Source organism: Vipera ursinii (assembly GCF_947247035.1).
Source record: "Vipera ursinii genome assembly, chromosome: 11".
NCBI lineage: Eukaryota > Metazoa > Chordata > Lepidosauria > Squamata > Viperidae > Vipera > Vipera ursinii.
The window spans coordinates 20,202,197-20,217,705 of NC_139524.1; the positions used below are offsets into that span (position 1 = coordinate 20,202,197).

General features: G+C 44.7%; 1 protein-coding gene across 11 annotated transcripts in view; it reads right to left on the reverse strand.

Annotated features, from left to right (window-relative positions):
- The window catches only part of VPS13C (vacuolar protein sorting 13 homolog C), a 49,605-nt gene extending 37,469 nt beyond the window's left edge, over positions 1-12,136 (reverse strand). For all 11 annotated transcript variants that reach the window (XR_014493517.1, XR_014493518.1, XR_014493519.1 and 8 more), the window contains exons 1-15: positions 11,989-12,136; positions 9,078-9,121; positions 8,105-8,147; positions 7,671-7,766; positions 6,778-6,879; positions 5,056-5,165; positions 4,603-4,662; positions 4,244-4,303; positions 3,658-3,738; positions 2,860-2,917; positions 2,152-2,279; positions 1,851-1,957; positions 902-1,073; positions 722-784; positions 112-244 (exon numbers count right to left, since the gene is read on the reverse strand). Coding sequence is in view for 8 of the 11 variants with exons in the window: in XM_083371259.1 (XP_083227385.1) it covers positions 112-244; positions 722-784; positions 902-1,073; positions 1,851-1,957; positions 2,152-2,279; positions 2,860-2,917; positions 3,658-3,738; positions 4,244-4,303; positions 4,603-4,662; positions 5,056-5,165; positions 6,778-6,879; positions 7,671-7,766; positions 8,105-8,147; positions 9,078-9,121; positions 11,989-12,088 (1,357 nt within the window). In the remaining 3 variants the exon portion in view is untranslated. The remainder of the gene's footprint in view (positions 1-111; positions 245-721; positions 785-901; positions 1,074-1,850; positions 1,958-2,151; positions 2,280-2,859; positions 2,918-3,657; positions 3,739-4,243; positions 4,304-4,602; positions 4,663-5,055; positions 5,166-6,777; positions 6,880-7,670; positions 7,767-8,104; positions 8,148-9,077; positions 9,122-11,988) is intronic.
- Between the last annotated feature and the right edge of the window lie 3,373 nt (positions 12,137-15,509).

Genomic DNA, 15,509 nt, shown 5'->3' on the forward strand with positions numbered 1-15,509 from the left:
CCCGAGCTGGCCCCTGGTAGCTTCACTCCAGGACCGGCATCCTGGTTTAATGCTCGCCCCTTTGCCGCCAGCCGCTGGGGAGTCTCCGGGCTGCTGGACACTCAGACTTACTTTCAGGGACTGACTTGTCTTCTTCATCGTCTTTCTTCTTGGATTCCTTCCTGCCCCAAAAGCCAGAAAACCAGCCACTTTTCTTCTCCCCATCTGCAGATTTCTTGGAGAGTTTTTGTCCTGACCTCACAACCTATAAATCAGAGAATTTAGACGCAGGCATAGGATTAGAGATTCTGCACTTTCACCAGCCTCAGCTTCAGCAGACAGGAAGAAATGTATTCTTTACACAAACTAAACACCCCCCAAATACTAAAAGTGTATTAAAAAATAACCAAAATCTGCCATTTTGCACATGTCGGGTATGTATGCTAATAGCTAGTTTATGATCACGACTCAAGAAATAACATGGCAAGATTTATTCGAACTAAATCGTTTGCAAAGGGCACAAAGTTATGTTAGTAAATTGTAAGTAGCTTCTCGATGTGCTGTTTTTAGAAACGCTTCTAATGTTTTGCTGACAATCTAACCCGCCCTGGAAGTATTCCTATTGATGGTCAGCGCAGACATTTCTAAAGCAGATACGTAACGCTCACTTCGTATTTAGAATTGTGGAACCTTTGGCTATTTTAAAATCCTCACAAAAGGAACATGGGGGGGGGGAACCTACCTCAGTCTGTGCTTGTTGCCGTGCTAAAACAATGTTGAAAACATCGAGCGCCTTCTCTAAGTCCTGCGGAGCAAATGCAGAAATGGGGGTCCAGGGCGGCTTCCCTGACCTTCCTCCCACCCTCCTCCAGCTACGGCTCTGGTCTGCAGGTGCCGGCCCTCCCAGCCTTGGGTCAATTACCTGGAGCTGTTTCTGACTGTCCTCTGACAGTTTGGTTTGTGTCAGTTTAATTTTGTAAATGCTTTTGTAACTTTTCAGAAGTTGCCTGTGACTCTTTATATTATCCCACGACCACATCTGTGTGTATCGCTTGATGTGAAGGTCAAGAATACAATTTCCTGCATACGTCCACCTGTAAGAAATAATCCCATTATTTCGCCCGGGGAAATAAACAAGAAACAATCTGAACCAAGAGGAACCAAGGCCTGGGCCTGGCAGGATATTTGCAGGCAAGAATTTCTAAGCCTAGCCTTTCCTCAACTGAAGGAGTTTACACTCTCAATTGTTCCTCTGCAAAATATTCCCTTCTGTGGCTGAAGCAGACAAAACAATTCTTCCTTCAATATTTTAAAATACTTTGCAAAATTTGAGGGAACACCTGCTGCCGGCAACAAATGCCCTTCGTCCAGTGCGCTCCCACAGGGAGGGTCTGCTCAGGGTCCCGCCAGTAAGAGATTGCCGGCGGGTGACACCCAGGGATAGGGCCTTCTCAGTGGGGGCGCCTGCCCTCTGGAACCAGCTGCCAGTGGAGCTGAGGACTGCCCCCGACCTCCGGTCATTCCGCCGGGGCCTGAAGACCTGGCTCTTCGAGCTCTCGGGCCCAGGCTGAGGAGAAAATTATTTTAATCGGGGTTTTAATTGCACAAGGTTAAGTTTAATCTTTTTTAAATGGGTTTTAACTTTTGTATTGTTGGTTTTTAATTTCCTGTAAACCGCCCTGAGTCCTCAGGGAAAGGGCGGTATATAAATATAATAAAATAAATAAATAAATAAATAAATAAAATGCCACTTGATTAGGAGGATTTTTCCACCCCTCTCCTTTGGGATTCACCAAAGGCTGCTGCCATTTGCTGCGCTGAAGGACTCTTGCAACCAGGTCAGAAGCAACACAGAAATATCCCCAGCTCACCACTGTCTGGCATTCCCGTGCAGAGATACTTCGGGTCTATATTTTCTATATGGGACATTTCGGACCATGTAATCAATGGATTCCAAGAGATCAATCATACTAAGGTACTAAATGAAGAAAAGAAAAAAAAAGAGGAATGTTAACCAGAGGGTCACAGAACTTGGAGCATTACGAAGGAAGGTGCACCAAATGTTTCTAACAATTGTAAACAGCCCAGAGTTCCTAGAACACCCCTTCATCCAGGACGGTTTACGGACGTTGTCACCTGCCTTCTGTGGGTGGGTGATACGCACCCCCCTACCTGAGGCTTGGTGAGTTCTACGGCGATGCTCTGGACTTCCACGGCCCAGTCAATCTTGGGAGTTTTCAGTTCTTCTTCAGCATGAGGGTTAAGGTAGAGTTTTGCAGAAGCTGATACAGGCTTAAATACTTTCAGAAAAGAGAGAGAGAGAGAGAAATTAGGAACGAGTCTCTATAAAAATGGAAGTAAAATTATGGCTGAAATTTGCTGAATTAAAAAATGCTACTCTACTCGTTACTAGTTGGGTTCATGCTAACAATGCTATGGCTTTGGCATAGCATACTTGTCATGCTATACCCAAAACCTCAGGTTATAAATCATGGCTCATAGAGTTGGGCTCATACAGGATGCTGTGCCAAAAGGGCTCACTTCAGCACAAGATACGAGCCGTAACACGCACTCTGTCTGACCCATTTATTTCATCGTATCCTCTCCTCCTCTTTTCCATTCCTATCCGATTAGACATCTTGGCCTAAATTCCTCTTCACAGCACAACTCCATGGCCACGAGATTTTTACTCACCCCACACCCGTTTTCTTTACCTAGTAGCAAGGCCCGGAGAGTCCCTACAGAAACCACAGGTGCCTTGTGTGAGCCCCAGCTACATCGTCACAGGTAGACTGAGGTTTGCCCACTCTTCCAACCCATGGACCGTCCGCCATTACCAGAGGTGAATTCTGGGCCTTCAGTTCCGTCCTGCCCACTTACTGTACTGATAGTCGGGAAGCTCTTGGTTCATAGAAGGGACTCCTTTTTTCAACCGCTCCTGTACATGGCAAGAAACCCACAACCTTTCAAGTATTTCAATTACAAATGCGCAGGACGAGACTCTCTGGATGAAGCTCACATGACAAATGTGGAGATCTTGCCACTTTTTAAATGAGGCAGAGGTCATGCTACAGAAATAACTCAACCTTTAAATTGTTTTCCTAGCATTTTCCTTCCAGAGAACCCGTCTATTGTACATCCCCCTCACTAGACTTTCACACCTAGCCTGCAACTTCTGCTCTTTGGCTGCAAAATGTCCACACAGTGCTGGGTCCGGTGATTTTTTTTAAAAAAATTAGGAAAACATGTCAGAATGTCTCATTTCTCTCTTGACTCATCAGAAGAAACAACGCAGAAAAAAAGTCAGATGTTATATTTGAAGAGCAACGTTCCACTGCGAAGTTGCCTAATTTGAAGTTAATGTTTACTAAACACTGTTTCTATCTAGGACAGTGTTCAATGCTACCTGAGGCATTCTGGGAGTTGAAGTCCTCTCGTCTTAAAGTTGCCAAGCCTGAGAAGCACCGGGCAGGAAGAAAGAAGACTCCCGCATTTCATCTTATACTTGCCCATTAAGTCTGGCCAGTCGTGGGTTTGGGGGATGACATCATGCAAAGGAAATTCCCTGAAGTGGAAGTCCTTGGCTACTGGCTAATCTCATTTCATATTACTGCTCTTTCAACCTTATCGGTGAAAAGACAGGAAGAAACCTGTTCGCAAATATAAAGTACAAATTACCAAGATTTGCTCCCGGGAAGAGCGGTAATACATTTCACTATCCACATTCCAGTAGACGCTGAGGGAATCAAGGCTCAAAAGCTGAAAGAAAAGATGCAATTGGTTAGGGGCTGCAACGGAGAATGCCAAGGACCCCTCAAAGAGCAACAGAGGAGCATCTAGAGAAGCGTTTCAAAGGACAGACATTTACCGAGGCGGATACAAAGCCAGCCAGAACAATTTCGTTTGAGGGGAATGTTGCCTTGATCTAGACAAGCTGCCAAAAGCACTTCTTGGGCTGGCAGCCAATTAAGGAGTTGTTCTGCTTGCCCAAGGGAGCGTGAAAACATGCACAAGCCAGCTTTCAAAAAACGGGATGTGAGCTTTTGGGGAAGTGGGGGAAGAAAGAGGCAGAGAGAATCGACTATTCAAAGGGTAAGAGATCAAAGGCCCTGCCACAGTGGGTCCAACCCTTCAGGCTTAAGCATTATGCATCACTAAGCATCCGGGCTATTAAAATTCATATCCTGCCTGAATACGCTTTTCCAGGTACCTCTAGGAACTACTAAAGAGAAGATGCTGTGCTTGTACCCAAGGGCAGCTGTACCTTGTAGATGATCTTCGCAGCCTCATTTAAAATACAAGGAGTCCAGTTTTCATTTGTGGTCTGGAAATTAAAAAAGAAATTAACGTATTTCTGGTTTCACACTTCTTTTGGGTGTCAAGCTTTTTTCGCATCTGGAAGGAATTTATTTAGTCAAAGTCTCGCAGCTAGAAATGTCTCTTGAACCGTCCCCACTAATTTCCCACTGTTGATAATGCTGCAATGGGGGTTGTACTTTAATTAAATAGCATTTGTGTTTAAGAATGGTTTCCAGTGTGAAAATAAATATAACCTAAAATGAACTGTCAATCTTTGGTTGGTCCACAGCCCACCAGGAACTTTTAAACCCCTCTTTCCCTTACCTGCAAACTAAGCTCTGCCAGAGTCATTCCTAAAGAAATCGGTCGCTTAGGATCTGTGATCTACGTTCAGAAGAAAACATATCATAAGGAATATTAAGCACCTTAGCATAAATGCATTTGCAATTTAGTTATATATAAAAAAAAAGAAAATCTGCATAAGATACGAAATGGGTGCTAGCAAGTAAAATACAGGATTCAAAATTGTTTTACAGTTCCATTATTTTCACATATTTTGAAGCAGCAACAACCTTCCGTAAATCTTGTACAGGAAAGTTGCCAGCCTTTTCCAGAAACAATGCATTTTATGTTTTTATTTACTTTTTATTTATTTATGCCATTGTTTACGGAGACAATCCTACAGATGGCTACGTAAGCAGCCGGCCCTTCCCATCAGCTCGGCGAGGCTGCTGCTCCCTCTCTGGGCCGCTTGTGCAGAGAGCCCAGGCTACTTACGTCGTCTTCATACTTGACATGGATGCCGGTGATCTTGACTTGTACATTTTTGATGACTTGGGTCGCAAGCTTTTCCAAGAAAGTATCTTTCTTCTGTTCTTTTGGTTTATCTAAACAATAATTTGTAAGTTAGTTTCCATCTCATTCCTTAAATTTACCACATTAATCATCATCTGTTTCCTTTGTCTGTCCTCTCCTCCTTTTTTCATCTTCTCTGCTACACGGCAAAGCCTTAGATCTTAACCTAATTTACTAAATCATACAACAAACTCCAAAGAGAGGCTAAATTTTATTATAGATTATTTATATTTTTTGAGAAATAGTCATCATGGAAAATATCAAACAGAACATACAACTGAACTGTGTTTTAAATAAGCCATTTTCTCCCCAGTGCTATGAGAACATTTTTCCCAAATCTTTTCAACACAATGTACAACGTGAAACGGCTTTGTTTAGTTTTCCTTCTCTTTCTCTCTTTACCTTCATTTCTTACGAAAACAATACTTGCAAAAATAGTCACACATATTACTGCAAAATTAATAAGATCAATTTACAAAAAACAGAAGTAGCAAGTAGACGAGTTCAGCAAATTCTGCTCATTGTACCTACCTTTTGAGTGCTCACGAGCTTTAAATGGTTTCTTAAAATGTTTTTTAGTCTTTTTAGACTTACGTCCTTCATAATGTAAGCAATTTTACAGAAAAAGGATAAATTAAAGTTAGGAAAGTCTTATAAAGCAAGCAACAGAAATAAAGGTAGGAAAATTAAGAAGGTAACTGAGGAAAATATAATTTTTCATCAGAACTGTTAGATTAAATTTCTACAAGTCCCTGCAATAAAAAATTCACTGAAATGTTTATAGGTGTTTCTACTTTTTCATATGTCTAGATAAAATGAAATAGAGTAACTTTTTTTAGTTGTCAAGATTGATTTTCTAGCTAACAAATTCTCAAAGCTACTTCAAAGTGAAACATTAGTATTCTTAAACAATTTCAATCCGAGTTGAGAAGATATTTTATTAGCATTGGTTTGTCCCAAACGTCCATCATAAAGAAAGATTTTGTCATCAGAAACTGGGAGTCCATGACTGGGCTGGGGAATTCTGGGAGCTGAAGTCCACAAGTCTTAAAGAGGCCAACTCCGGGGAGCCCTGATGTAGACTGCTAACCTGCAATCCGGCCATTCAACCTCCCTCCACCACTTGCTCGGCTACAGTCGTTAAGCAGGCATACCCACCGGGCGTGTGCACCACGTTCTCCAGGCCGTGTATCAGATCTGAAGGAGTGCCTTCATCCGCATGACAGCACAATCAAAAAGCAGACATTTAAAAGCACAGAAGCAGATCTTCAAGCTGAACCAAAACATACGTATTTCAAGAAACAAAACTGTGACCCACAACCATGTTTGTCGTTGAAAGCTTCACTTTACAGGGAGATTCCATGCTTTAGTCGAACAGCCCCTGTGCCACTTTTGTTTTTTAATTATGCAAGACGAGGGGCCTCTATCTGAAGACTATGTAAAGGACAAAAATCAAAGCATAAAATTCCCAGTATAGTGATATTTCTAGAGCATGGAAAATGAGATTTTCACGTCCTTCTCTCTTCTGTAAAATTAACAAGGTATTTTTGCCTTTTGGGATTTTCCAGGACTGCTCTGCTTCACTAGGTTCTCTGAAGTAGCTTTCAGCACATCAGGCATGTTCATTTCTTAAAAATAATCTACCTTTTTCTGCTGATTTTTGTAAGGCTTCTTCAATTCTTGACAACTCTTTTTGCTTATTATCTTGTAGGTATTTTTCTTCTTTTTCTGCATCATATTTAATGCCTGCAAGGAAAAAAACAATAAGGAAGCCATATTTTATTGAATTCTGCATCCTTAATATAATATCTCAATCAGACTATCATCCTGCTCTTTTCACATCAACTTCTGCAGCCTACCTTTCCTGCGATTATGATTCCTATAATTATCAGAATCTTCAGAGAGCAGAAATTAAGAATTGTATTTTTGGCAAGCTCAGAACCTCAGTATGATTTGCTTCTTAGCACCCAACTGTTATTGGATATTCCTGATCTTCTACTTGCAGGTTTCTTCATCTAAACCACACACTTAAGACCAATGACATAGGAGTCACCAGAGCCTGGAAGGGTGTTTTATGTAAGATTACCAACAAAGAAAGACAAACAATGTAATTTTACGCAGATTCACCCAGCAGCCAGATTCCACGTACACACAAGACTTAATCCTAGGAAGTCCTGGATTGTGATGAGAGACTCAGATACGCATCATCTTACTTCAACTAACATTTAACTTTGCCTAGATACTTTGTAAAAGACACCAGGAACGCAAGGTTGAGAAAAGTGTTTAATTTCAAATTAGTTCCAAGTGTGAAATTTCACCCACTTTTCTATTTTGGGTACAAAACAGCTGTTTCAAGCATTTTTTCCCAAACAACAAAGACTTCTCAAAATGGGAAATTTTGTGACATTCTGTGCTCAAAACAGTTGAAAGCTTTCTGCTTTGCACAGGCTCTATTGACAATATATCCTATAAAGTTTGGCAGGGCATCAACCAAATACAGGTCACTGAGCAATGTAAATTTACCCCAACAAACTTACTTGTCCCAGGGACAACAAGAAGATATAATCCTTCTAGGGATGCAACGACTGCTTCACCGTATAAATTCTTCCAAGGAATCTTCAGAGTAAGCTTATCTAAAAACAAGATATACTCCATTAAGGTTTTATTTGTTCTGCTGATACATTAAATAAGCAGCAAGCAGAGACCAACTATACCAGCCTCTAGCTTCTGTCTGTAAGAATAATATTCAAATGCACCTTATTGCTTATTCCATGATTTGTACTTAGTCTGTGCCTGGAAACAAACCAACAATAGTAAAAATTTTGCATCCATGATTGAAGCTAAGTCTACAAAGCTGGTTTTGGCAAATGGACGGCTGTTGAATGTTGGCTCGCTTCAATCTCCACATATTTTTCAAGTGCAGGCCCAGAGGATGCACAGAACCACCTAAAAATCAGAGTAAAGAACTTACCTATTTGACCAGCCTTTACTCTAAACGGTACGTCCAATTCACTCTAATCAAGAAAAAAGATGACACTTTTATTATTATTGACCCATAGTACAAGTTACTGGTCAAGTCAGGCAGGCTATGTCCCAGCAGAAAAGAGTCACTTCGAGCTGCCTTATTATATATAGCAATAGATGGTTTGTAATCCCTTGGTAAGAAAAGACAGCCTGGGGCTGGGATACTTAATTTCCCTTCCTATTCATGCAAGAGTGGAAACATATTTCAGAGAGGCAACTGGGGAGTGGTGGACAAAGGGGTGGGGGGAGAGGGGGATGACTCACATAGTTTTTTTGTGAGAACGAACTAAATGTTCCATAAATCTGCTCCCAACTGTTACTAGTCTCGTTACAGATGAGAGATCAATTTGGTCAAGTGAGGATGAAAAGGGCGGGGGGGGGGTGATTTTCAACATGCCTGCTCTAACACGGAGCCCCTCTTGGGAGGAATTGCTCTGGCTTGACCTTTCATCGTTTCCGGACTTTTGGGGGCATTTCTTTAACACTACGAAACCCACAGCACGACCCCCAAAGCGGCCCACTGCCAAAATCCAGGATACTTAAACTAATCAAAACTGCATTAACTAGACTTTTTAATATAATATTAGAATAGCCCAAAGCACGTATTTTGGTAGAGTAGTTCCCTGAGGATGGGCTCCAGCATAAGTCCAAAAGCTCGGAAGACTAAACCTCTGCTCCAGATTGGATCTTATCAGTGCTTTTTTGTAAAAGAAAAAGGTGCCGGAACTCACACGTGTCAACAACCCACCTTGCCTACCCTACAAGGTTCCATCCAAAAAAGGTGCCGGAACTCCGTTCTGAGCGTTCTATGACAAAAAAAGCCCTGGATCTTATACTTATCAAGTTTGTAAATCATAGACTGGATCCATGGAGGTAATGAAAATAACTTCCGGGTTGCCAATAGCTTCCAGGTTACTTACCAGAGCATTTTCCTTGATTAAGAGGTTATCAAGTGCCACATTGCCTATAGAAGGAAAAAAGATATCTATGAGCCACATTCCAGTCACATCTACCTAATCACAAAATCTGATGTTTACACAGTCACAGTGACAACATCCACCAATAAAAGCAAGACCTTTTTTTTTTTAAATGTCAGGGGAAGGGAATACCTCCCCAGCTAAGTATTGAGCATATTTCGTGGCTGTGGAATATTGGCTTATTTATGCGTTTGTCAATATTTTTAGCCTGCTGTCTTCTCGTCAGTCTTAGGGGACAACGTAAAAACTAAAGCACAAAAATAATTATTAAAAAAATGACTGCAACAGAAAATTAAAAGGGGAATAAAACAGGCAGTGCTGGAACGCAACATCTGATTTCCAGCCTTGTTCATTCTTATTATAAAACTACGAAAGGAACTAGTCCTGCAATATAAGAACTGTGTTAACTTTCTCAGGTTAATTTCAACAGCAGCAACACTAGTAAAATTTGGAAGGTGCCATAAGCTGAGCAGTAACAAGCAAATCATTGACCCAGAGGAAAAACAAAGTTAACATTAATCAGTTGCTTAGTTTTTAATCTTTTAGAGAAAATGCACACATCTGCAAAAAGAAAGTTAAGTAGAGCCTGAACAGAATCTTTCTACATATGTTGAGAACTTCCCTAATCTGAGCAGGAAATAAACACCAGAGCTTTACTGTGAAAGAATAACACTTAATTTTCTTGTAATATTTGACTTAGGGCCAATCTCTAGAAATGCGCTTTGCTACAATTTCCTACTGTTCCCAGCATGGGTTTCAAAGCAAAAAAGCAGCAGTGCAATTTTAAAGCTTAGTTGCAAGTTAGACACAAGCTTAGTTGTGTCAAACATCTTGCAACCAACCTGCTGCATGCTTGAAATACTTTCTTTCTCTGCTTGAAGATCCAGGAGCCAAAACAGAAGGCCCACTTCATGAACTTTTCCATTTTACAAAATACACCTTGTTCTGACAACCTGAATCAGAAGATACGTACAGCTCTCCCCAGATCAGTTATCTGGAACCAGAGGAGGACCTGCAGCTTTTGATGAGTTTTGGTGAGAAGTCATACCACAGTTGCAAGGTTAAATCATGACTACAGCAGAGAGAACTATCAGCCGCTTATCTTGATTAAACACAACAGGATAAACTTTTCTGGGAAAACTATACGTGCTGATCCACCATAATAAAAGCTAGGAAAGCTACTAAGAAAGGGCAAACTCTGCAGCACTCAGTCCTTGCGCTGAACGTGTCCTTAACTCTTATCGCAAACCCACAGGAAGAATTAAGAAGACGTCTCACTCCTGAAAAACTGCCATTTCGTAACAAACAGATCCTATCTTTTTAATACCGTTTTCTAACCAATGGCAAACAGATTTTAAAAGCAAAAGCAATACAGCTCTACGAAAAGCCTTGAGCCAACGTTCATAGGGAGCCTGAAAGAATCCATTGTGATTTCAAACATGCAATGGCCCCCCACACACACTCATCATTTCACAACTCTGGTACCATATCTCATGACTCCAGATCTCATGGTCTGCAAACTTGTTGCAATCAAAGAATACACACAGTTGTTGTCAGTGGTCACAGGCCAGATGATTTTCAAGGCTACCCTCAATTCTTTCTTTTACTTTCCTGCCCCTCCCCTCGTCTTGCTTCAACCCAATTCATGTTTCAATCCAAGCCAGAAAGTAAATACACTTTCTGCAAAACTGACTCCACAAAAGCAAGAAGCGTTTTGATAAGAAGCTCAGATTATATGCCATCTGAGGAAACTTTAAGAGACTTTTTTTTTTCAGAAATCCATTTTCAAAAGAGGAAATAGAACTGAGAGTTAACCAGGTGTGCACGGCCCGTTTTTTCAGAAGTGATGTCAATATGTACAACTGAAATCCAGCTTCCAAGCACAAGCACTCCAGTTGGAGACTTTCCAATGCAAACAGTCCCAAAACAACAGTGTGGTTGGTGGAGGAAAAGTTTCCAATTATATCGCCACTGGAAAAACTGGATTATCCAGTCATTGAGAAATCTTGACCAAAGCAACAACTTCAGTTTTAGTTCTGCAAGAGCCAGGAGTCTTCCTCCTAAGGCGCTTCTGACTAACGTAAATGACATTAAGATGTTCTTCCTTTTTTAGTCAAATTCAAATGTCACGATAACATTCTTTTAACTTTTAAGACAGGGTGGTTAGAAGAACTCTAGAGCTAAAGCGCTGGCCTACATTTATTTTCAAAAGCAAGACTACGTCAAGCCGCCTTACCTAGCACACAACTAAGAACACAAATTAAGGGGAAAGGGCCGAGTTTTGAGAACAGGAATTAGAACTACGGCCCAGGAGATAATCTACTATTCTGCTATATTTACTCTTATGGCTCGAGAAGTTGGAGCGGGAGGAACTGCACTTTGGGGCAAAGTTGACTTGCCAGCACCTGCCCCCAAACCAAAGGGCCGGGCCAGCCTCCAGCCAAGGAAGCCAGCGGGCGCAGAGGGTCCCCGGAGTCTGTCGGGGCTCCAGGCCGCCAAGCAGCACCCGGCGGCCAGGTGCGGAGGGTCCAAAGCCTCAGGGCGGGTTTATTGTCCCCCGGTTCTGCACCCCCCAGGCTCCGCCGAGGTTGGGCTGGGGGCGAGGCGCTGCAATGCATGCAAATAACGGGGGAGGGGGGCTGCGCAGCGTCCCCCCCCAGCGACCCCTTTCTTCGGAGGGGCAGCGCTTCCCCAGGGCGGCTTGGGAGAGGAGGGCCGGCCTGGGGAAGGGGCTGTCGGGGGGGGGCGGCTCCCGACCTGCGAGGCCCCTCGGCCGACCCCCCCGCCGCCTTGCGAGACGCCCCCCCGGAGCCTGGCCAGGAGGGGGAGGGGGAGGGCCCCCGGCGCCGCTTACCCCCCCAGATGCCCAGCTTGAGCTGGGACTTGTTCAGGTTCTCCACGTAGCAGCCCAGGAAGCGGTTCAGCAGGTCGGCCACCACCGACTCCAGCACCATGGCGGCGGCGGGCCTTCCTCGCAGGGCGGGAGGGAAGAGCCAGCTGGGCGCGCGCCCGAGGAGGCCGAGAGGCTGAAGGAGGCGCGCGCCCGCCACGCCGCTCCGCCCTCCGACGACGGCGGCGGCGGCGGCGGCGGCGGCGGCCCCGCGCATGCGCGCTCGGGCCAAGTGAGCGGCTTTCCCTCCTTTGCCCGCCCGCGCTCTCGAGGCTAGCTCGCTGAGGGGATCCGCCCGCTGGGCGTGCCCTGGCTGTCAAGCCCCGCCCCCGAGGCCCCCTATTCGATCGCCCTGATTGGCTGGGAGGGGGTTCCGTGAGCCGTCGTGGAACACGCGTCGTGTGAATGCGGCGGTTTGGACGTGCTGGCTCCGCCCTGCGTCTAAACTGTGGCTGCAACTCGCAAGGGAGTTGGGAACCCGGAACTTTAGGGGGCAGCGAGCCAGCTACCTCGAAAAGAGCCCAGGAGGCCCGAGGCGGGGATGGCGGCCCGAGGAAGCGGCCTGGCAGGCCCGAGAAAAGGCGACGCCGAGGAGATCAAGAAGGGAGCCCGACCCGCAAGGCGCAGCGTTCCGACGTGCGGGGATGCCTCCAGCAGCCGCACCAGAAGCCAAAGCAGCCCGGCCCTCCCTGATCCGGCTGGGTCCCCTGGCCGGCCTTCCCGGGCAAACCGGCATGGCGCGCCCCGCCCCGCCCCTTTCCCCAGACCCCGCCAGCCTGCGTCCTCCCCGCCTGGAAGGGCGGCTTTCGGGGCCTGGCGTAAAGCTCCGACGGCGAACGGGGCGGAGGCCCAGCTCAGGACACCGAGGAAAACCCATTGACGTCCTCGGGCTATTTTTACCTCAGAGCCGCTTTGTTTTCAAACAGCCAGAAAGGGTGGCTGGAATAGCGTGCAGGCAGCTGGCATGTCAGGGTGTTTGGAGATTACACACGTGTGGAGATAAAATAATATTTCAAACGAACGTGCCACCCCACTCCCACTCCCGGTGACTCTGGGTGGGATCTGCCCTTAAGGCAAAAAGGAGCTTTGACTTGCTCTGCAAAAATTTGGACCCAAAGTTTGGGGCCCTGCAATGATCCTGGGTAGCCCACTCAACCCTGTTCCCCCCAGAGGAGGAATTGTTCCATGACACTTGTGAATGAGTCCATCCACCAGACATTCTTTCCTCCTTAGTGTCATCATGTCATTCGCACCTTGGGCCAGACAGTTTGCATAATCAGTGCTGAACGAACCACCATTGGTGCTGCCCTTCCCAAAGAGCTGATTTTTGCAGCAAATATGTACAAATGAAAGACTGATGAGGCCTTAACGTCAAACCAATTTCTCCCCACATAAAAGTTTGGCGGATTGTGGTCTCCTTCAGAGGCAAGGAATGGCCTCCTTGGGGACAAGGATGACATATGCAAATAAACTGGGTATGGAGAGAGAGAGAGAGAGAGACTGTAGTTTAAAAAGCAAAGTGTTTTTGTATCCCAAAGCTGAAGAAGCCGCTTGATGGCCAAACATCTCCTCTGAACCCAGCCCACCAGTCTGAGTAAGAGCTTTTAACATGCTCCTAAACACCTGCTCTCCTGGGATGTTTGGTTCAAGAAATCACATGTTTTGGAGCAATTATAAATATTTAGAATAATTACATCAAGATATACAGGAATCCTAATCATGCTGTTTCTCAAAAATGAAACCTTTCTGTAGAAAAAATTTGAAATTTCTCCTCTGAAAATCATGAGGAAATGGAACAAATGCAATCCTATTTTTAAGGGATGACTCTACTATGGACAAGATGGACCTTCTATTTCTAAAAGCTGAATTTTTGCAGATTTTCTTTCCCTGTCCTTGCTGATGACACTCGAGAACATTCTGTTTGTCTTCCTTTCTCTGCTGCGCCTGAATGGTGAGTTACCTGCCTTTATCAGCGGCACATGCAGTCAGTCTGTTCGTCCACAGCACGGCACACGGCATCGCATTCCTGTGTGCTACGCTGGGTTGGACATATTGTTTGCTTGTTTCCAGAAAACCTTGTTTCAGAAACTCGGGAAAAAATGATGTGGCAATTGCTCAAACAGAGATGAGTGGATATATGTTTTTATGCCTTCTGTTCTGATGCTTGGAAGACTCTGTTCTCCAGGACTTCCTGACCTCTTTTCCAGAGGTAACAGCAAAAGCACTTAGACTTATATACCGCTTCACAGTGCCTTACTGCCCTCCCTAAATGGTTTACGGAGTGAACATCTTGTTCATAAATAGAATGACCTCTTTGAAAGAAATATAAAGTGCATCACTTGATGCCTTTTGGCAAAGCTGATCTATTATTGCTTTAAATTAAATTATGGATTGGTTGGCTCTGGAACCAAATGTTGCAGTTTATACCCTTCTCCCCAAGAGACAGATGGAAATTGGTGTAATGTGTGAACACAGCCACTGTAGTTTGTAAACCATGATTTATGCTTTACCACATTGAGTGGTTTATTTAGCGAGGTATGGAAGAACTTCAGTCTTGCATGAAAGATAAAATATTTCAAATCAGACTACTATTTGTCACATTCATCATGTTTCTCCTAAACAATTACTTTTATGTTTTATAAATGTTCTGGGTAGAAATATTGAGTGTGAGAACTTCAAAGGCTTTTTGGGTGGGTGTTTACTCTTTTTTTTTGTTTCTGTTTGGCTCTCCGCTCATATTTCTTTCTGCCTGTTCTAGTTTTTGCTCTTCTTTTGTTTCTTTAACGAAAAAAGAAATGCACACACATAGAGCGCAGGGAACTCCGAATCCATCCACTAAGTTGGAAGGACTGTCTGGCCTTTTGGTACAATTCCCTGTCCAGGGGAGAAGGTCCCAAGGGGGTGGCCACAGAATAATGCCACCCACGTTCCCGCTGCAGCCTCCAGCGGCAACCAAGTCCGCACCCACCTCCTGGGATCCAGGGGGAATCCCATGACAGTTGCAAGAACTTCCCCCAAAATAATCGTAGTGGGGCATCCAGAGGAGCAGGAGCTTTTAATCTTCTTCTCTTCTGCTCCCTCCCTCCCTTTCCCATCCTGTGGCCTTGCCCGCTTTTCTGTTCCTCTCCCAAAGGCCCACTCGCCGGCTGACAGAGGCCCGCCCAAAGCCACCTTGTCAAATGGCAGCTCCTTTATCCAATCTCTGCCTTCCACCTCCGTTCCTCTTCAGCAGCCTTTCGCGGGGCCAGAGGATCCCGGTCCTGCTGATGGGAGATGCAAAAGGTCACTCCTGGCTGGCCGTGGAACAGCAGCTCCATCTGTTCACCGTTCAGTGGCAGGAATCGCTTTGGCTTTCGAAGACGGGAAACATCTGTTTAAACATGCATGTTTTGAAGGGGCTGCCCTGTACGGTAAACATCGCTCAGGGGAAAAACACTCACAGCCCGGGGTTGCGGGTAAGAAGAAGAAGCTCTCCAGCTTCTCTC